At 41.7% G+C, this 17,908-nt stretch overlaps 1 protein-coding gene across 4 annotated transcripts in view; it reads left to right on the plus strand.

Moving 5' to 3' along the window:
• The first annotated feature begins 9,423 nt into the window (after positions 1–9,423).
• CEP41 (centrosomal protein 41) overlaps positions 9,424–17,908 on the plus strand; it is a 51,125-nt gene continuing 42,640 nt past the window's right edge. For 3 of the 4 annotated variants that reach the window (XM_010378790.2, XM_010378791.2, XM_010378792.2), the window contains exon 1: positions 9,481–9,689. In XM_010378790.2, coding sequence (XP_010377092.1) covers positions 9,657–9,689 — 33 coding nt within the window. In that variant the 5' untranslated portion in view covers positions 9,481–9,656. Of the gene's footprint in view, positions 9,690–17,908 lie in introns of all 4 variants that reach the window. The other variant, XM_010378793.2, reaches the window with a different exon arrangement.

The following is a 17,908-nucleotide window of genomic DNA, read 5'->3' on the forward strand; positions in this document are numbered from 1 at the left end:
TTTCTTTCTTTCTTTCTTTCTTTCTTTCTTTCTTTCTTTCTTTCTTTCTTTCTTTCTTTTTCTTTCTCTCTCTCTCTCTCTCTCTCTCTCCTTCCTTCCTTCCTTCCTTCCTTCCTTCCTTCCTTCCTTCCTTCCTTCCTTCTTTCTTTCTTTGCAGTTTCAGTCTGTCACCCAGGCTGGAGCACAGTGGCATGATCCCGGCTCACTGCAGCCTTGACCTCCTAGGCTCAAGCAGATACTCCCACCTCAGCCTCCCAAGTAGTTGGCACTACAAGCATACGCCACCACACTTGCCTAATTTAAAAATTTTTTCTGTAAAGACAAGGTCTCCCTATGTTGCTCAGGAGGATCTCAAACTTCTTGGCTGCCTTGAACTCCCAAGATGCTGGGATTACAGGCACAACCACAGTTGGCCAATAAAACTTTTCTTGTACAAACAGGTAGCAGGCTAGATTTTAGCTAAGGGCCATACTGTATCTACCCCTGGTTTAGACCATTTATATTTATTTTAGTTATTGATATGGTTGGGTCTTGCTATTCATTTTCTATTTGTCCCATTTAAACTCTTTTTTATTTTGGTTCTGCCTTCTTTAGAATAACAGTATTTTTTAATTAATCTTTTTAATCCACTATTGGCTTATTCGTTATGCCTTTTTTTTTTTAAGACAGAGTCTTGCTCTGTTGCTCAGGCTGGAGTTCAGTGGCGTGACCTCAGCTTACTGCAACCTCCGCCTCCTGGGTTCAAGTGATTCTCCTGCCTCAGCCTCCCGAGTAGCTGGGACTATAGGGGCCCACCACCACATCTGGCTAATTTTTTGTATTTTTAGTAGAGATGGGGTTTTACTATGTTGGCCAGGCTGGTCTTGAGCTGCTGACCTCAAGTGATCCACCCACCTCTGCCTCCCAAAGTGCAGGGATTACAGGCATAAGCCACCCTGCCCGGCCAAGTTATGCCTCTTTTTTAAGAACTGGTTGCTCTACGGTTTATAATATGTATACTAAACTTATTAGAGTCTACTTTGAAATAAATACCACTTCATGTATAGCCTAAGAATGTCCCAACAGTACACTGCCAATTCCTCTCCCAACCTTTGTGTTATTGTAGTCATGTATTTTAATTCTATGTGCTATAAATCCCATAATACATTGTTACTATTCTACTTAGTAAATTTTCTTTTAAAGAGAATAAAAACTTAATTGTCTTTTAAATTTATACTGCTTTTTATTATTTTCATTACTCTTCATTTCTTTGTTTTTTGTTTTGTTTTGTTTTTTGAGATGGAGTCTTGCTTGGTCGCCCAGGCTGGAGTGCAGTAGCACAATCTCAGCTCACTGCAACCTCCATCCTCCAGATTCAAGCAATTCTCCTGTCTGAGCCTCCAGAGTAGCTGGGATTACAGGCATGCAGCACCACGTCTGGCTAATTTTTTTATTTTTAGTAGAGATGGGCTTTCACCATGTTGGCCAGGCTGGTCTTGAACTCCTGACCTCAGGCGATCTGCCTGCCTTGGCCTCGCAGATTGCTGGAATTACAGGCATGAGCCACTGTGCCCAAGCCATTTCTTCATGTATACCAAAATTTCCACTAGTATCATACTCTTTCCGCCAAAGAACTTCCTTTGTTTTTGTTTTGTTTTGTTTTGTTTTTGAGATAGGGTCTCATTCTGTTGCTGAGGCTGGAGTGCAGTGGCTCGATCTCGGCTCACTGCAACATACACCTCTGGGGCTCAAGTAATCCTCCCACCTCTCAGCCTCCCAAGTAGCTGAGACTACAGGTGCATGCCACCCTACCTTATTAATTTTTGTAATTTTTTTGTAGAGATAGGGTTTCACCATATTGCCCAGTCTAAGAACTTCCTTCAACATTTTGTGTAATACAAGTCTATTGACAATGAATTCTCTCAATTTTTATTTAAAAATTTTATTTCATTCTCATTTTTAAAAGACATTTGCCTTGGGTATAGAATTAAAGGTTAACTGTTTTTCTTCTTTCTGCACTTAAAAATGTCCCTCCATTGTTTTCCGTTTTGTACAACTATGGTCAAGAAGTTCGCTGTAATTTTATCTTTGTTCTTCTGTATATAATACTTTTTTTCTCTGGCTGCCATTGAGATTTTTTCTGTATCTTGGGTTTTTGTCATTGTGACTATAATGAGTGTATAGATAAATTTTATTTTGATTTTGTTCAGTTCGATTGTATTTATGCTGTTGAGTTTCTTGGATCTGTAGTTCTTTATCATTCATCAATTTTAGAAAATTCTTGGCCATTAAATATTTAAACATTTCCTCTTCCCTATTGTCTCTCTATCCTGTCCTTCATATTGCTCTCCAGTTTTTTAATGATGAGTTCTGTACCTTCCTTCTCAACTTTTTCCTCTTTGTGTTTCATTTGTGATCATTTCTATCATACTATCTTCAAGTTCATTGATTTCTTCATCAGCTGTGTCCAGCCTGCTGATGATCCTATTACAAGGATTCTTCATTTTTGATGTTGTGTTTTTTTATTTCTCACATTTTCTTTTTTTATAGTTTCTATCTATTCTCCAAATTACCCATATGTTCCTATGTATTTTCTATTCTGCTAAATCTTTTAATATATTAGTGGTAGTTATTTTAAAATCCCTGTCTTATGTATCCTTATTGCTGAGCCTGGTTCTGTTGAGCCTGGTCCTGTTGATTGTTTTATCTCTTGACAATAAGCTTTCTCTCTCTCTCTCTCTCTCTCTCTCTCTCTCTCTCTCTCTCTCTCTCTCTCTCTTCTCTTCTCTTCTCTTTTCTCTCTCTCTCTCTCACTCTCTCTCTCTCTCTCTATGTCTTGTTTTTATTTTCTTTTTTTTGTACTATAATTTGTTATTGAATGCTGGACATCATGTGTACAAGCCATGAGAGATGAGGTAAACATTTGTACCTGGAAATGGCCATGCTCTTTCTTTTGTTAAGTTAGTATTGTAGAGGGTTGAGTTAATCTAGTTAGCAGTTGAGCTGGTTTGAGTTACGTTTTTGCTATCACTAACCTCAGTGCACCAGAAAGTGCCACTGTCTTGAGCTTAGTGTGGTGAATGGAGGGTTTTTCTCAGTATTCCTGTTCTGTCATCAGCTTTCAGCAGTACCTGCATACCTGTACTGTTGAGTGGAGGTTTCTCTCCATAGTATTGCCTCTCCTTCAGCAATAGACTGTTGTTGCTTGCTATTTGTTACTAGGGTTGTTGCTCAGCCAGGTGGTGATTGTTGATTCTCCTAGTCCAGTCTTAGTCTTATGCAAGGCCTATGCACCTGGGCTTGGAGGATGGGACCTCTTCAAATTCCTATCCTCCTCCCCTCACCTGCCCCACGGTAGCCAAACTCTGCCATGTATCTTTGGTGAGCCTTGGGCTGAAGACTTTTTCCTGTATCTCTCCCATGGGTAGTCTATCTCTACTTTATATCAGGTTCTTGGACCCAAGAGGTTTTTTTGACCCTCCCAACCCCACCCTAGAAGCAAATAGCTTTTACTTCTGCCTTCCCACTGAAGCATTATATATTTACTGATATCATGAGAGCACAAAGGATGAATTCTTTTCCTTTCCCAGATGTAGACATGTTTATCTTCTACCCCTCCCCTGGTCATCCTGGGAGTCTGCTGCCCCTCCCCTAAAGCCCTTTAATAAGAGAAGGGTCATAGAATATGGGTAGTGTTTTGTGATTGTCTTCAGAAGCAGCAGCAAGTCATGTCTTGCAAATGTACACCACCAAGGGGCACTCTCTCTGGTCTCCTATCTTGCCCCCATTTTTCTTTTGAGCACTCAGTGGACACTGCTGGAGAAGACATTGCAACAGGTAAACATACATTCCCCTTGTGTCCGGGGCTCTGTATTAGGGTTCTCCAGAGAAACAGAAACAATAGGGTAAGTGTGTGCGTGCGTGTGTATATGTGTATGAGTGTGTGTGTGTATGCAGAGAGAGGAAGATTTATTTCAAAGAACTGGTTCATTGGCTCACACAGTTATGGAGGCTGACAAGTCCAAAATCTGCAGGGTAGGTAGTCTGGCAGGCTGGAGACCCAGGGAAGGGTTCAAAGGCGGTCTGCTGGCAGAATTCCCTCTTCCTTGGAGGAGATCAGTCTCTTTTCTCCTGAGGCCTTCTACTGATTTCATAAGGCTCACCCACAGATAGAGGGTAATCTGCTCAAAATCAACTGAGGTAAATGTTATCTCGTCTTTTAAAATACCTTCACAGAAATATCTAGAATAGTGTTGGATCAGATACATGGGTACCACGGCCTAGTCAAGTTGACACATAAAATTAGCTGTTACAGGCTCCCAGTTATTCTAAACTGATCTGCTAGCCCAAACTCAGCCTTTAGGATTAGTGAAAATTTGAGCTGATTTCTTCTTCCCCACTTCTATGATGGTTACCTTTCCCCTAGTGCTCTGCCAAATGTGAAATTGTTTGCGTATCTCTTCTATTCTCAGTGGGGCTTGTTACTTTTGGAATTAGGTTATGTGGTTGCTTTGTGACCTCAACTCTCTGAAGAATACAAGATAACTTATGATGTTGGCTGGGTGCAGTGGCTCAGGCCTGTAATCTCAGCACTTTGGGAGGTCGAGGCGGGTGGATCACCTGAGGTCAGGAGTTTGAGACCAGCCTGGCCAACTTGGCAAAACCCAATCTCTACTAAAAATACAAAAATTAGCCAGGCATGGCGGTGGGCACCTATAATCCCAGCTACTGGGGAGACTGAGGCAGGAGAATCACTTGAACCTGGGAGGCAGAGATTGCAGTAAGTCAAGATCACGCCACTGCACTCTCCAGCCTGGGTGACAGAGCGAGACTGTTTCAAAAAAAAAAAAAGGAAACTTATGATTTCTGTAGGCTATTCATTTTTCTTATTTTAGGATGGGAGCGATGTTCCCTTGCAACTGTTTACATCCTAAATCAAAGCAGAACTCCATTAATGCGGTTTTCATTTTGTTTTTACTATGGCTATGATGTGGATTCTTTAAGAACCAAGAAGGACAGGAATTACATTTGCAGCATCTAGCATAGGGATTACAAGTTAATGGCCCATAGGTTTCACATGAAAACCTAGGTTTCTAGATTATTTTGAGAAACGTGAATATCTGACACAGTTAATCCACATTTACTCGCCTTTTCATAGGGCACAGGCTCGCCAGTTGTGCATTGTGCCAGAGCGAGACGGGTACCTCTCAACACTGACTCCTCCTTCATCCCCTTGGGGCAGACCGTTCTGAGACCCAGGTCAGCTCAAGAGCCCCCTTGGAAGTAAGTCTGTGGCAGAACATTGTTCTATGCAGATCCCGTGCCAGAAACCAGATCGTGGCATGTGACGACCAAATGCGCTGGGTTTGCTCACAGATGGCAAAGGAGGTCTTAGATCTCACTGGAAGGGCCATCATGCATCTCTTCTGCCGCAGCTAGGAGTTCCATGTGGCCCACAGAGGTGGCTCCAGAACTGCATAGGCAAGAATGCCAGCCCCATCAGGTAAGCAATCAGAATGCCAATTTCTTCCTTTCATCAGAAAGTAACACAGCCTGTGATCGTCCCAAAGAAATTCTGGGAAGTAGATCGTCCCAAAGAAATTCTGGGAATAAATTCTGGTATTATTCCTCTGCAAGGGGCCATAGGAATGGTTAAGCCCTTTGGGCTCAGGCCAAGTACTTCAACTCTAGCCTAAGCTGGAGGCAGGCAAGGGCCAGGCCTCCGCTCAAAGGCTGGTATGTCCCTCTCTCAGACACATCCTGCTACTAGGTGGAATGAAATCAAATTGCTACCACAATTGCAGGGACTTCATTGCAGAGTAGGCCCTGCAGATGTGTGGGTTCACTGCCTCAGGTGTAGTTCCATTTCTGGAGACCAGGGGAAGGACCCCGGGCCTGGACTGGATTAGGCAGAATTGTTCCAGAAGCATCTGGAAGTGCACGTCATTTAGGGAATGAGGGTAAATGAAGCCAAGGGAAGTAGCCAAGGCCCACATCAGAGAAGTAACATCATGAGACAGGTCTGAGGGGAGGCTGTTTGGCTGCAGTTAGGAAATCAGGATTGAGAGCTGAGGGTGGGAGAGGAGAGTTCTTTGGGGGCTGTGAGGTTGGAGGAGAGGGATTCAGGATGGGAGAAGGTCCAGAGGGCTTTAAGTTCAGGAGAGGGCCAGCCTGCTGGACACCAAAATGCCCATTTAGTTCCAGGGGAAGGGAAATGATCACCTAAAACACAAAATAGCCCTAAACCAACCACACTTAGCTATCTAGAGCTTCCACCAGCTCTGCAGAGAATAAAAGCTTTTTGGAATACATAGAGGGTTAAAAAGAAGACATCAAACAAATGGAAGTTCACAAGAGCACTTCTAACTTTGAGAAAAATAAGATTAATCAGTGGAAGTAGGAACTTTTAAAGAAAAGAATCAGAATTTCTTCTCTTACAGACAAAGCTTGAACCTCTTAGCAATCACGACTTTGATTGCAAGACTCTTACTAAAGTGCCTGGAGAGTCTTTTACTGCCAAGCACTGTGGCACTTCAGATAGAGGAATTACTCAGAACTCAGTTTCAGTCTAAATCAGCCCACACAAAAGCCATAGACAGTTCGCAGGCTGAAGTCAACATCAGGCTTTTTGTTTCTTAGAGTGAGAATGTCATTTTTAAATTATAAAATTAATTCACAGTCAATGAAGAAAATTTGTGAAATACACAAAAGTATAAAGAATAAAACAAATATCTGCATTCCACAATCCAAAGATGGTTTATATTTTTGATTTTTTTTCAATTTTTCTCTGCAGATACCTGTATTTTTCTCCGTGCAAATCAGGATTATATTAAATAAAAAGTTGTGTCTTGCTCTTTTCATTTACTGTATCAGGAACGGTTCTCCACTGGCTTAATCATGCCTTGAAACCTACTTTTAAATGATTCCATCAGATTACTTTTTACAGCTATGCCAGCATTTAATCATTTTTAAATTGATGATCAATTAGATTGTTTCAATTTTTATCATTTTAAATACACTTCCGGTAAACATCTATGGATGTAATGTCTGTACATTTGTCCAATTATTTCCTTAGGAAGAATTCTTAGCATATTATGATGTGAGGACTTCTCAATACCTACTCTCAAATTATTCTTCAAAATTGTCATGCTCCTTTATATTCACACTAACGATATGTGATCATGTTGTTTCATGAATCATTAGCCAGCACTAAGCATTATCATTAAATAAAAAATAAGAAAAAAACTTTTGTACATTTGATAGTTGAAAAATGGGGTCTAGCTATCTTGTTCTGTGTTTTTTATATGTTTATTGGATGTTTTTCTTTTATCAATGATCATTTTGTACCATTTGCCTATTTTTTACAAATAGAGACAGGGTCTCACTGTGTTGCCCAGGCTGGTCTTGAATTTCTGGCCTCAAGTAATCCTCCCGCCTTGGTCTCTCAAAGTGCTGGGATTGCAGGCATTAGCCACTGCAACCACCATTTGCCTATTTTTTCAAAGCACTTGGCATTCATTTTGATCCAGTTTTGGCGTAGCAGGACCCAAAAGGAATCCTAAAGAGAAATTCATGATGTTAAAAATCTTTTGGTTTATAGCTTTAAGCTTTCCAAGGATTCCATTGAAGCCAAATGTGAAGGAAAGGGGTGACTCTTTTAAAGCAGAGTCTCCTTGGACCTCCCCCCACCAAAACCAGAATCAGAATTGAGGGGTTGGGGAAGGAACATTTATTTAAATTACCCCACCCAGACACACTGTCAGTTGGATTCAGGAACCAGCCGGATTCTATAATCTCTCTATAATGCTTCCTGTGCAGTCCAAATGTGACAACCACAATGACTAGTGAGGCAAGTAAACCAGATGTTCCTATACGCTCTGGAACAAAAGAGAGACAACCATACAAAGAAGTGAGCCAAAACACTGAAGAATGGAAGTTGAATGGACTGGTGGATCTTCTTGTACTTTCTGCTGTTTGGGTTTTTTGACTGTTGTTCTTTAACTTGATTAATGCATTATCGCCCATCTACTCAGTTCCTCAAGTTAGAGAAACTATAGCCATCTTTGATGAATTTCTATTTCTCGTACCCCTTATCTCTTCTCATGTATACTATTGATTTTACCTACAAATGTCTTTAAATCTCTCCTTTCCTCTCTTTCTCACCACCTTGGAGTGTAGTCACTCATCATCTCCCTCTCTCCTTTCCCCTGTTATTCTACCCATAATCTCAATGGTTACCCACAAGGTGCACCAGGTAAGCATACATTCTAAATAGTAATGAATCTAGAAGTTTCTGCTTGCTATGCAAAAGCTTCTAGATTAACATACTTCCCTCTGCCTCCTTCGAAGTTTTTTGCAGCCTTCAAACCCTTCCTTACTAGAGGAGTGAGACTGAGAATTTTAGAGGGGTTAAAGAACTGGCAAATACTATGGAAATTAAGACAAAACTTAGTAAACATGAAAGAGTGACTCAAGTGCAAGAAGCAGCTGTGGCCAGAATTCAAGATTCTGGTCAAGCAACACTGAGTGGCAACATGATCCAAGGTGTAGCCCTAAGGTTGGGTTGCTGAAGTGCCTAAGAGGACAAGGGCATGTGAGGCCGTGCTGCTGAATGGGACATCTCACAGACCCTGAAGTAGCTCAGAAGTGTGCCATTATTCACTAACAGAGAACTGGCGAGTATGAACTGCTCAGAGTAACCTTTCTCCATTCCTGGAAAAACAAGTTAGAGCAAAGGACAAAGGGTTACTGTGTTGTTCCTTCCATGTAAAAGGAAATAATAATTTTAATGGATTTGGTGGGACATTTAGAAGCCAAGTCAAACTGTGTAATTGTTTTGTAAAGGTGCTAGGACTTCATTTTCAGATCCGGAATGGGAACAGGTGGTGGCTGGTGGCAGGAGTCACAGTGGTTTCCATGACGACGGGATTGGGTCCTAGTCATCCTCCCCTCCTCCACAAAACCTACTGCAGCTTTTCTCATAAGGTGCCTATTAAGTATTTGTTAAATGAACGATGAACCACAGAATGGCGCGTGTGCTTCGCAATTAAGGATGTCGCTCTTTAGCTAGCCTAAAAGCTTTTAAAGCACTGATAATTATTGTATTTACACACGTATTTTGCATAATTTGCGTATTAACCTAACCAGAAAATAATAAACCATACTCTCCCATTTCTGCTGAACAACCCTGGCCCATATCATATTCCCTATTGTGGAATCAGTAGCCCAGATGTTTGCTTGAAACGGCCTTAAAACGGAGGTGGGGGATGGGGAGTCTTGTGTCATATTAATGGTTCCACATCAGCTAAAACTCGCATTTTGTCCCCGATCTCGAGCCCCTGTCCCCGCCCCCGGCTTTGCGCAGGCGCCAGCCTTCCCCTCCCCCCAAGTCCCTCTTCCCGCCCTAAGGCTGGAGCCGGCGAGCCCGGGCCCAGAGCTAGCCCGGGCCTCGCTAGCCGGCGTCCCGCGTTGCCCTTGGCAACCATTGAGCAGCGTCTTGCCCTCCTGCGACCCTAAGATGAGAGAGTAAACGGGGCCCCCATTGGCTGGCCGGGGAAGACGGGCCAATCGGAGAAGGGGGTATAGGGAGGCGGCTGAACGAGGTTGTGGGGGTAGGAAGCTAGGGTTAGAGGCAACCGGTGAGACTAGAACCCCGAACGTGGTCGGTTGGAGCAAATATGTCCCTCCGGAGGCACATTGGGAACCCTGAGGTGAGGGCCAGGTCCCGGCCGGAGAGCCGGAGGGGGCGGGCGCACCGGAAAAGACTCCATGTGGGCAGGGAAGAGCAGCCAGCGACTTCCGCCGCCGGGAAGGCGGGAAGGGGTCGGCGTGAGGAGGGGTCGGGGTGCAGGGGCGGAACGGGGAGGGACTGGGGGCCGCGGGGCCGTGTTCAGGACCCCGTGGTAAGGAGCGATCTCTCCCCGCGAACGCATGCCAGTACTTGTGGCTGCGAGGAGCGAAGTACACAAAGACACGGCCCTTGCCCTCAAATGGCTTACAGTCTCGGAGTGACAGTTACAAAACAGAAAAGACAAAGGAACCGCTGCCCACTAATGACACGTGATGAAAGCCAGCAAGCATCTCTGATTGTGGGGATACAGGAAGAGCAGGAGTAAGCTGACCAAACGTTTGGAAAACGGGCAAAATAGGACATTAGGCTTACCCCTCTCTCCATAGGACCCTTCAGTTTCTTCGTCTGTTTCACCCCTAGTCCCCTGCTGCATTTGTGGCAGTTTTAACAAACATTGTTGGACTTCTACCGTGCAGTAGGTGCTAGATGTACAAAGAAGACAAGGCCTCTGTCTTTTAATAAATTGCGTCTACTGGGCCGGGCGCGGTGGCTCAGCCTTTGGGATCACAACACTTTGGGAGGCCGAGGTGGGCGGATCACGAAGTTCTAAGTTCGAGACCAGCCTGGCCAACATCGCGAAACCCTGTCTCTACTAAAAATACAAAAATTAGCCGGGCTTGGTGGTGGGGCGCCTGTAATCCCAGCTACTCGGGGAGTTGAGGCAGGAGAATCGCTTGAACCCAGGAAGTGGAGGTTCCAGTGAGCCGAGATCGTGCCATTGCACTTCAGCCTGGGTGATAAGAGCAAGACTCTGTCTCAAAAAAATAAACAATAAATAAATTGCATCTAGTGAAGGAGACTATGAACAGAATTTGAGTACAGTGTGGTCGAGGAGCAAGATGTTATGAGAAAATAGGTAGGACTCAACTGAGAGACTGAGAGAAGGGTTGTGGAGATGAAAGGGGTGGCAAGGCCATTCATTAGCCAGGTGAAGCAGCATCCCAGGTAGAACAGCGCAAGTGAAGGTAAGGAGTGTCTGAACTCCTAACAGGCCCCTGTAGCTTTCTCTGTTTTGCTGAGGTTCTTAGCCTTTATCCCAAATAGGAGTTGTAACTGTTTCATCTCTTGGTGACTGCCTGGTACTATGTTGAGAAAGTTGTAAGGCTGAGTCTAAGCTCTGCAAGAGAGCCATGGTCAATTAGTAATGTCTGAATGCTGCATGATCTCGCTTATATGTGGCATCTTAAAAAGTCCAGCTCATAGAATTAGAGAGTAGAATGGTGGTTACCAGAGCCTGGAGGGTTGGGGGAAGGAGGCAGAAATGGGAAGATGTTGATCCAAGGGCATAAAGTTACAGTTAAACAGGGGGAATAGTTTTTGAGATCTCTGGCACAGCATGGTGACTATAGTTAATAATAATTACAGCAGACTCAACACTCCCAGTAGCAAATCCATGTATAACTTTTTACTCCCCACTGCAAAAAAAACTTAACTACTGATAGCCTACTATTGACTGGAAGGCTTACTGATAACAGAAACAGTTGATTGAATTTTTTTGTATGTTGTATGTATTATATACTGAATTCTTAAAGTAAGGTGGAGGAAAGATTATTATTAAGAAAATCATAAGGAAGAGAAAATATATTTACTATTCATTAAGTGGCAGTATATCATCATAAACATCTTCATCCTAATTGTCTTCATGCTAAGGAGCAAGGAAAAGGAGGGGTTGGTCTTGCTGCCTTAGGGGTGACAGAGGCAGAAGAAAATCTGGGTATAAGTAGACCTGCAAAGTTCAAGCCCATGTTGTCCAAAGTTCAACTATATTGTATATTTCAAAATAGAGTAAATTGTATATTTCATTGAGAGCAAATTTCAAATATCTCACCACAAAAAAATGATAAGTGGGTTGATGGATATGTTAATTAGTCTGATTTAATCATTCCACAGCGTGTGTGTATACCAAAGCATCAAATTGTACCCCATAAATGTATACAGTTATGATTTGTCCAACAAAATATTAATAAAAAATGTTAATATTGTCTTTCATGGGGGTAGGAGAGAGAGGTGAGGAGAATGGCAGTTTGCCACATATTTATCTTGTTTGCTGGTCAGAATTTGAGAAGTTTTTTGAGTTATAAAGTGAGTGACATGGTCAGATTTGCATTTTAGGCAGATGGCTGTAGCTACATTGTGGAAGATGGGTTTGAGGAGGCTCCAGGACTGGAAATGAGATTGGTTAAGTGGTTACTTTTTTTTCTTTTCTTTTTTTTTTTTTTTGAGACAGAGTCTCACTCTGTCACCCAGGCTGGAGTGCAGTGGCGAGATCTCAGCTCATTGCAAACTCCACCTCCCGGGCTCAAACGATTATCCAGCCTCAGCTTCCCGAGTAGCTGAGACTGTGGCGCACACCGTCAAATCCCGGCTTATTTTTGTGTATTTTGTAAAGACGAGGTTTTACCATGTTGCCCAGGCTGGTCTTGAACTTTTGAGCTCAAAGCCACCCACCTGCCTTGGCCTCCCAAAGTGCTGGGATTACAGGCATGAGCCACCGCTACTATTTTGATAGAGATCTAAACTAAGGCCATTGAACTAGGGATGGAATTGAGGATAAATATTTAGGGGGCAAAATCATCAATATTTCCTGATTAGCTTTGAGAGATGTGTGATGGGTGACTTAAGTCTCAGCTTAGACTACTCATTGGTGCTGGCACCATGAATGAGAGCAAGAATATGGGAGGAAGAAAAGGAGGAATAGTTTTAGGTGTGTGGGGAAAGAGGAGCAGGGATGTTGTATGTGGTTCTGTTTGTGCCCAAGACAAAGATGCCCAGCTACCTCTCTTGTTTGAATAGAGCACAACTTCCAGTAGTTTCTTAAGAAAGAATTCGCAAGATAGTTTTTAAAATTTATGTCTAAAATGTTAGGCATGTCTAAAAATATTCTTATTCTACCTTAACATTTATTTGCCAGTGAGTTTGGCTGAGTATAGAATTATTGGTTGAAAATCATCAACATCTTTTTTTTTTTTTTTTTTTTTTTTGAGACAGAGTCTTGCTCTGTCACCCAGGCTGGAGTGCAGTGGTGCAAACATGGCTCACTATATCCTTGACCTCCTGGGCTCAAATCTCAAATAATCCTCCCACTTCCTGAGTAGCTGGGACCACAGGTGTGTGTCATCGTGCCCAGCTAATTTTTTAATATTTTTTGTAGAGATGGGGTCTCCCTCTGTTGCCCAAGAGGGTCTTGAACTCCTGGGCTCAAGCAATCCTGCCTTGGGCTCCCAAAGTGCTAGGATTACAGGTGTGAGCCACCACAACTGGCCATCATCAGCATCTTGGAAACATTGCTTAGTGGTCTAGTGCCTTGTGTTGTTGTGAAGTCCAAAGCCATTCTGTTGCTTCATGACTAATTCCTCTCAGGAAGCTTGTGGAACCTTTTTTTTGTCCCCAGTGTGACTTTACAAAGATATTTCTATTTTCACTCATATTGATAGGCACCAGAAATTTATGTCTTTTTAGTCTATAAAATTTTCTTAACTTTCTCCTATTTTCTCCATCCTCTTTTTCTTGAATTCATTATTCTGATGTTCTCTATTCATACAGATAACCTATATGACTGGTTCTCTGATTTTCCTAACTTTCATCTCCTGTTTCCCTCATCTTTGTCTTTCTGCTCCCTTTGGGAGATTTAACTTTATTTAACTTTTATCTTCCAATCCTTTTTAGTTTTTAATTTCTGCCGTCATGTTTTTAATTTTTTTTTTTTTTTTTTTTTTTTTTTTTGAGAGAGAAAGTCTCACTCTGTTGCCCAGGCTGGAGTGCAGTGGCACAATTTCGGCTCACTACAACCTCTGCCTCCCAGGTTCAAGCGATTCTCCTGCCTCAGCTTCCCAAGTAGCTAGGATCACAGGCACCCGCCACCATGCCCAGCTAATTTTTTTTTGTATTTTTAGTAGAGATGGGGTTTTACCACGTTGGTCAGGCTGGTCTTGAACTCCTGACCTCAAGCCATCCACCTGCCTCGGCCTTCCAAAGTGATGGGATTACAGGTGTGAGCCATCATGCCCGGCCCATGTTACTAATTTTTAAGAGCTCTGTTTTTTTGCTCTGTTGTACTTTTAAAACACATTTTGTTTCTAAACAAGTATAGATTCACAGAAAGTTGCAAAAAAAAAAATAGTACAAAGAGGTCCTATGTATCCTTCACTCATTTTTCCCCGATGATTATATTTTACTTGAGTACTATACAATATCAAACTAGAAAATTGAAATTTGTACAATGTATGTATAGTTCTAGGCCATTTTATCACTTGTGTAGATTTAATCAAGATTTGCACATATGTAGATTTGCAATCAAGATAAAGAACTATTGTATTACTAGAAATAATCTCCAAGCTACTCTTCTAGTCACACCTACTTTCTTCCCTCTCATCATCTTAACCCTGGGTAACCATCTCCATAATTTTATCATTTTGACAATGTTACATAAATGGAATCATACAGTATGTGACCTTTTGAGATTGGCTTTTTTTTTTTCACTCAAGATAATGTCCTTGAGTCGCATACAAGTTGTTGCATGTAGCAGTAGTTCATTCTTTCTGATTCCTGATCGGTATTCTGTGATATGAACGTACAGCAGTTTTTTTGTTTGTTTTGTTTTGTTTTTTGAGACGGAGTCTTACTTTATCACCTAGGCTGGAGTGCAGTGGTGCCATCTTGGCTCACTGCAACCTCTGCCGCCTGGGTTCAAGCAGTTCTCCTGACTCAACCTCCCGAGTAGCTGGGATTACAGGTGCCTGCCACTGTGCCTGGCCAATTTTTTGTATTTTTAGTAAAGATAGCATTTCACCATCTTGACCAGGCTGGTCTTGAACTCCTGACCTCATGATCCACCAGCCTTGGCCTCCCAAAGTGCTGGGAGTACAGGCGTGAGCTACCATGCCTGGCCCGTACAGCAGTTTTTTTAACCATTCAACTAGTATAGGACATTTTGGTTGTTATCAATTTTGAGCTATTACAAATAAAGATAACATTTGGGTATAACTCTTTGTGTGGATGTTAATTTTCATTTATCTGGGATAAACGCCCAGGAGTACAATTGCTGGGTTGTATGGTAAACATATACTTAGTTTTATTAGATACTGCCAAACTTTTCTAGAGAGGCTGTACCATTTTACATTCCTGCCAACGGTGTATGAGAGATTCAGTTTTTGCATACTCTGGGCAACATTCAATACTGTCAATATTTTTATTTTAATGGTTATAATAGATGTGTAGTGCCATCTCATTGTGGTTTTAAGTTGCATTTCCCTAATGGATACGAAGCACATCTTTTCATGTGCTTATCTGTCATCCATATATCCTCTTCAGTAAAATATCTCTTTGTGTCTTTTGCCTATTTTCTATTTTTCTTAACTGTTGAGTTTTTGTTTCCTTTTGTGTTGGTGATGACTGTAAATATTATTGCAAAACAAGGAAATGTAGGATTATATTTCCTTTCTTACTGCTTTTTGTTTTTTCCTGGAGTTTCTGTTTGCCTTTATTTTTAATTCTATACTTTTAATGAATAATTCAGGGCATTTTCTTATGTCACTACTTATTATGTTTTCATAGTTATCTTTTCCAAAACCGTCTCTATACATTTGAACGTGTGGGTGATTGAGGGAAGAAGAGAAATATAAGAGTTTTATTTTGTAGTTTTGTTTTACATAAATGTTATAACATTTTTATATATAGTTCTTTGACTTGATTTTTTTTCACTTAACAATATATCCTGGAGATCTTTCCATGTCAGAAAAATATACCTCAATGTAATGATTTCCTTTTAACTCTTACCTAAGTATTTGGTGTTATTGTATCACAGTTTTGTTTATTTGTGTTTTTGTTTTGCTAGTTCTCTAAGACCTCAGTTGTACAAATGGACTGATATGATTTGATTATCCGTATACTTCAGTTATAGACAATTTTGGTTCTTACTGCTTTTATTCCCACTCTTCTCCTTGGACTATAGACATCTGCTCCCATATATTTAATGTATAGCTTTCTAATTCAGCAGCCATATTTTTCTTGTAAAACAGACATTATTTTGTGAGCTTAAAAATTTTGGCTGGGCGCGGTGGCTCAAGCCTGTAATCCCAGCACTTTGGGAGGCCGAGACGGGCGGATCACAAGGTCAGGAGATCGAGACCATCCTGGCTAACATGGTGAAACCCCGTCTCTACTAAAAAATACAAAAAAATAGCCGGGCGAGGTGGCGGGCGCCTGTAGTCCCAGCTACTCGGGAGGCTGAGGCAGGAGAATGGCGTGAATCCGGGAGGTGGAGCTTGCAGTGAGCTGAGATCCAGCCACTGCACTCCAGCCCGGGCGACAGAGCGAGACTCCGTCTCAAAAAAAAAAAAAAAAAAATTTTACAAAAATAGTGTTATGCTATTTGTATACTATTTGCTTTTATCATGCAAATTATGCTTCAGATCCATCTATGTTGATAAATATGTCCAGTTTATTACTTTAACTATTGTATAGTAATCTAGCATGTGACTAGAACACATTTTATCTATCAGTTTCCCCATGGTGATCATTTAAGTTGTTTTTGATTATTTGCAGTTACAAACACTGTTACAATGAATAGTTTTACTATTGAGTTTTAAAGCTGTTTATATATTTGAGATAGTAGTCCTTTATTGGATATGTGCTTTGCAAATATTTTCTCCCAGTCTGTAGCTTATCTTTTCATGTTCGTAACAGGGTCTTTTGTAGAGCAAAAAAAAATTTTTTTAAATGTATTTACTTTTTACATTTTTTTTCTGTAACAGCTTTTTTGAGATATAATTCACATAGCATAAACTCATTCATTTCAAGTGTGCAGTTCAGTGGCTTTACTGTATTCAGAGTTGTGCAATCATCACTGCAATCAATTTTTTTTTTTTTTTTTTGACACAGAGCCTTGCTCTGTTGCCCAGGCTGGAGTTGCAGTAGTGCAATCTCGGCTCACTGCAACCTTTGCCTCCCAGGTTCAAACAATTCTCGTACCTTACCCTCCGGAGTAGCTGGAATCACAGGTGCACACCACCACGCCTGGCTAATTTTTTTGTATTTTTAGTAGAAACGGGGTTTTGCTATGTTCACCAGGCTGGTCTTGAACTCCTGGCCGCAAGTGTTCCGCCTGTCTCAGCCTCCCAAACTGCTGGGATTACAGATGTGAGCCACTGCATGAGGCCACTGCAGTCAATTTTAGAGCAGTATGGACATGTATTTTAATTTCTTTAATGATAGTTTTCTTAAATGTTCTTTTCCCCTACATGGTCTCTGTTTCTTCCAACTTGCTATTTTTGTTTTGTTGGAGATGTTGTATTACTCAACTTAGGCTGCCATAACAAAATACCACAGACTGGGTGGCTTCAACAACAGAAATTTATTTCTCATGGTTCTGGAGGCTGGAAGTCCAAGATCAGGGTGCCAGCTGATTTAGTTTCTGGTGAGGACTCTTCCTGGCTTGCAGATGGCTACCTTCTTTTTTTTTTGAGACGGAGTCTCGCTCTGTCGCCCAGGCTGGAGTGCAGTGGCGCGATCTCAGCTCACTGCAAGCTCCGCCTCCCGAGTTCATGCCCAGATGGCTACCTTCTTACTGTGTCTTCACAGTGGCAGGAGGAGAGAAGGAGTCCTCTAGAGTCTCCTTTTATAAGGACGTTAATCCTATTGGATAAGGGTGTGAGCTCACTTTGTTTTAGTTGCCTTCCAAAGGCCCTATCTCCAAATAGTCACATTGGGCTTCAACATACAAATTTTGAAGGGACACAGTTCAGAATATAGCAGTGTTCTCAGACTTATTTTACTCCTCAGTTGTAAATTTATGTTTTCAAGTAGGAGACTTTATTATTTATTTATTACAAAGACCACATTACAAGTTTCAATCAAGTAGGAGATTTTAAAAGAAGATTGAGATCTCTGTATATTTGAGAGACACTTGCTGATGATAAGATTTATTATTGAATGATCTTGCTAGGCCATGATTTGGGGGTACCCTCCTCCCAGATCTGTACCTTCCTCTCAGGCTGGCCATTTTCCCCAGAGAACCCCTCCAGTCTCCTGAGGATAAAAGCCTAGTTGAATTCCTGGAGGCATTAGAGCTGGAGACTAAGT

Source organism: Rhinopithecus roxellana, chromosome 6 (assembly GCF_007565055.1).
Source record: "Rhinopithecus roxellana isolate Shanxi Qingling chromosome 6, ASM756505v1, whole genome shotgun sequence".
NCBI classification, from domain to species: Eukaryota; Metazoa; Chordata; class Mammalia; order Primates; family Cercopithecidae; genus Rhinopithecus; species Rhinopithecus roxellana.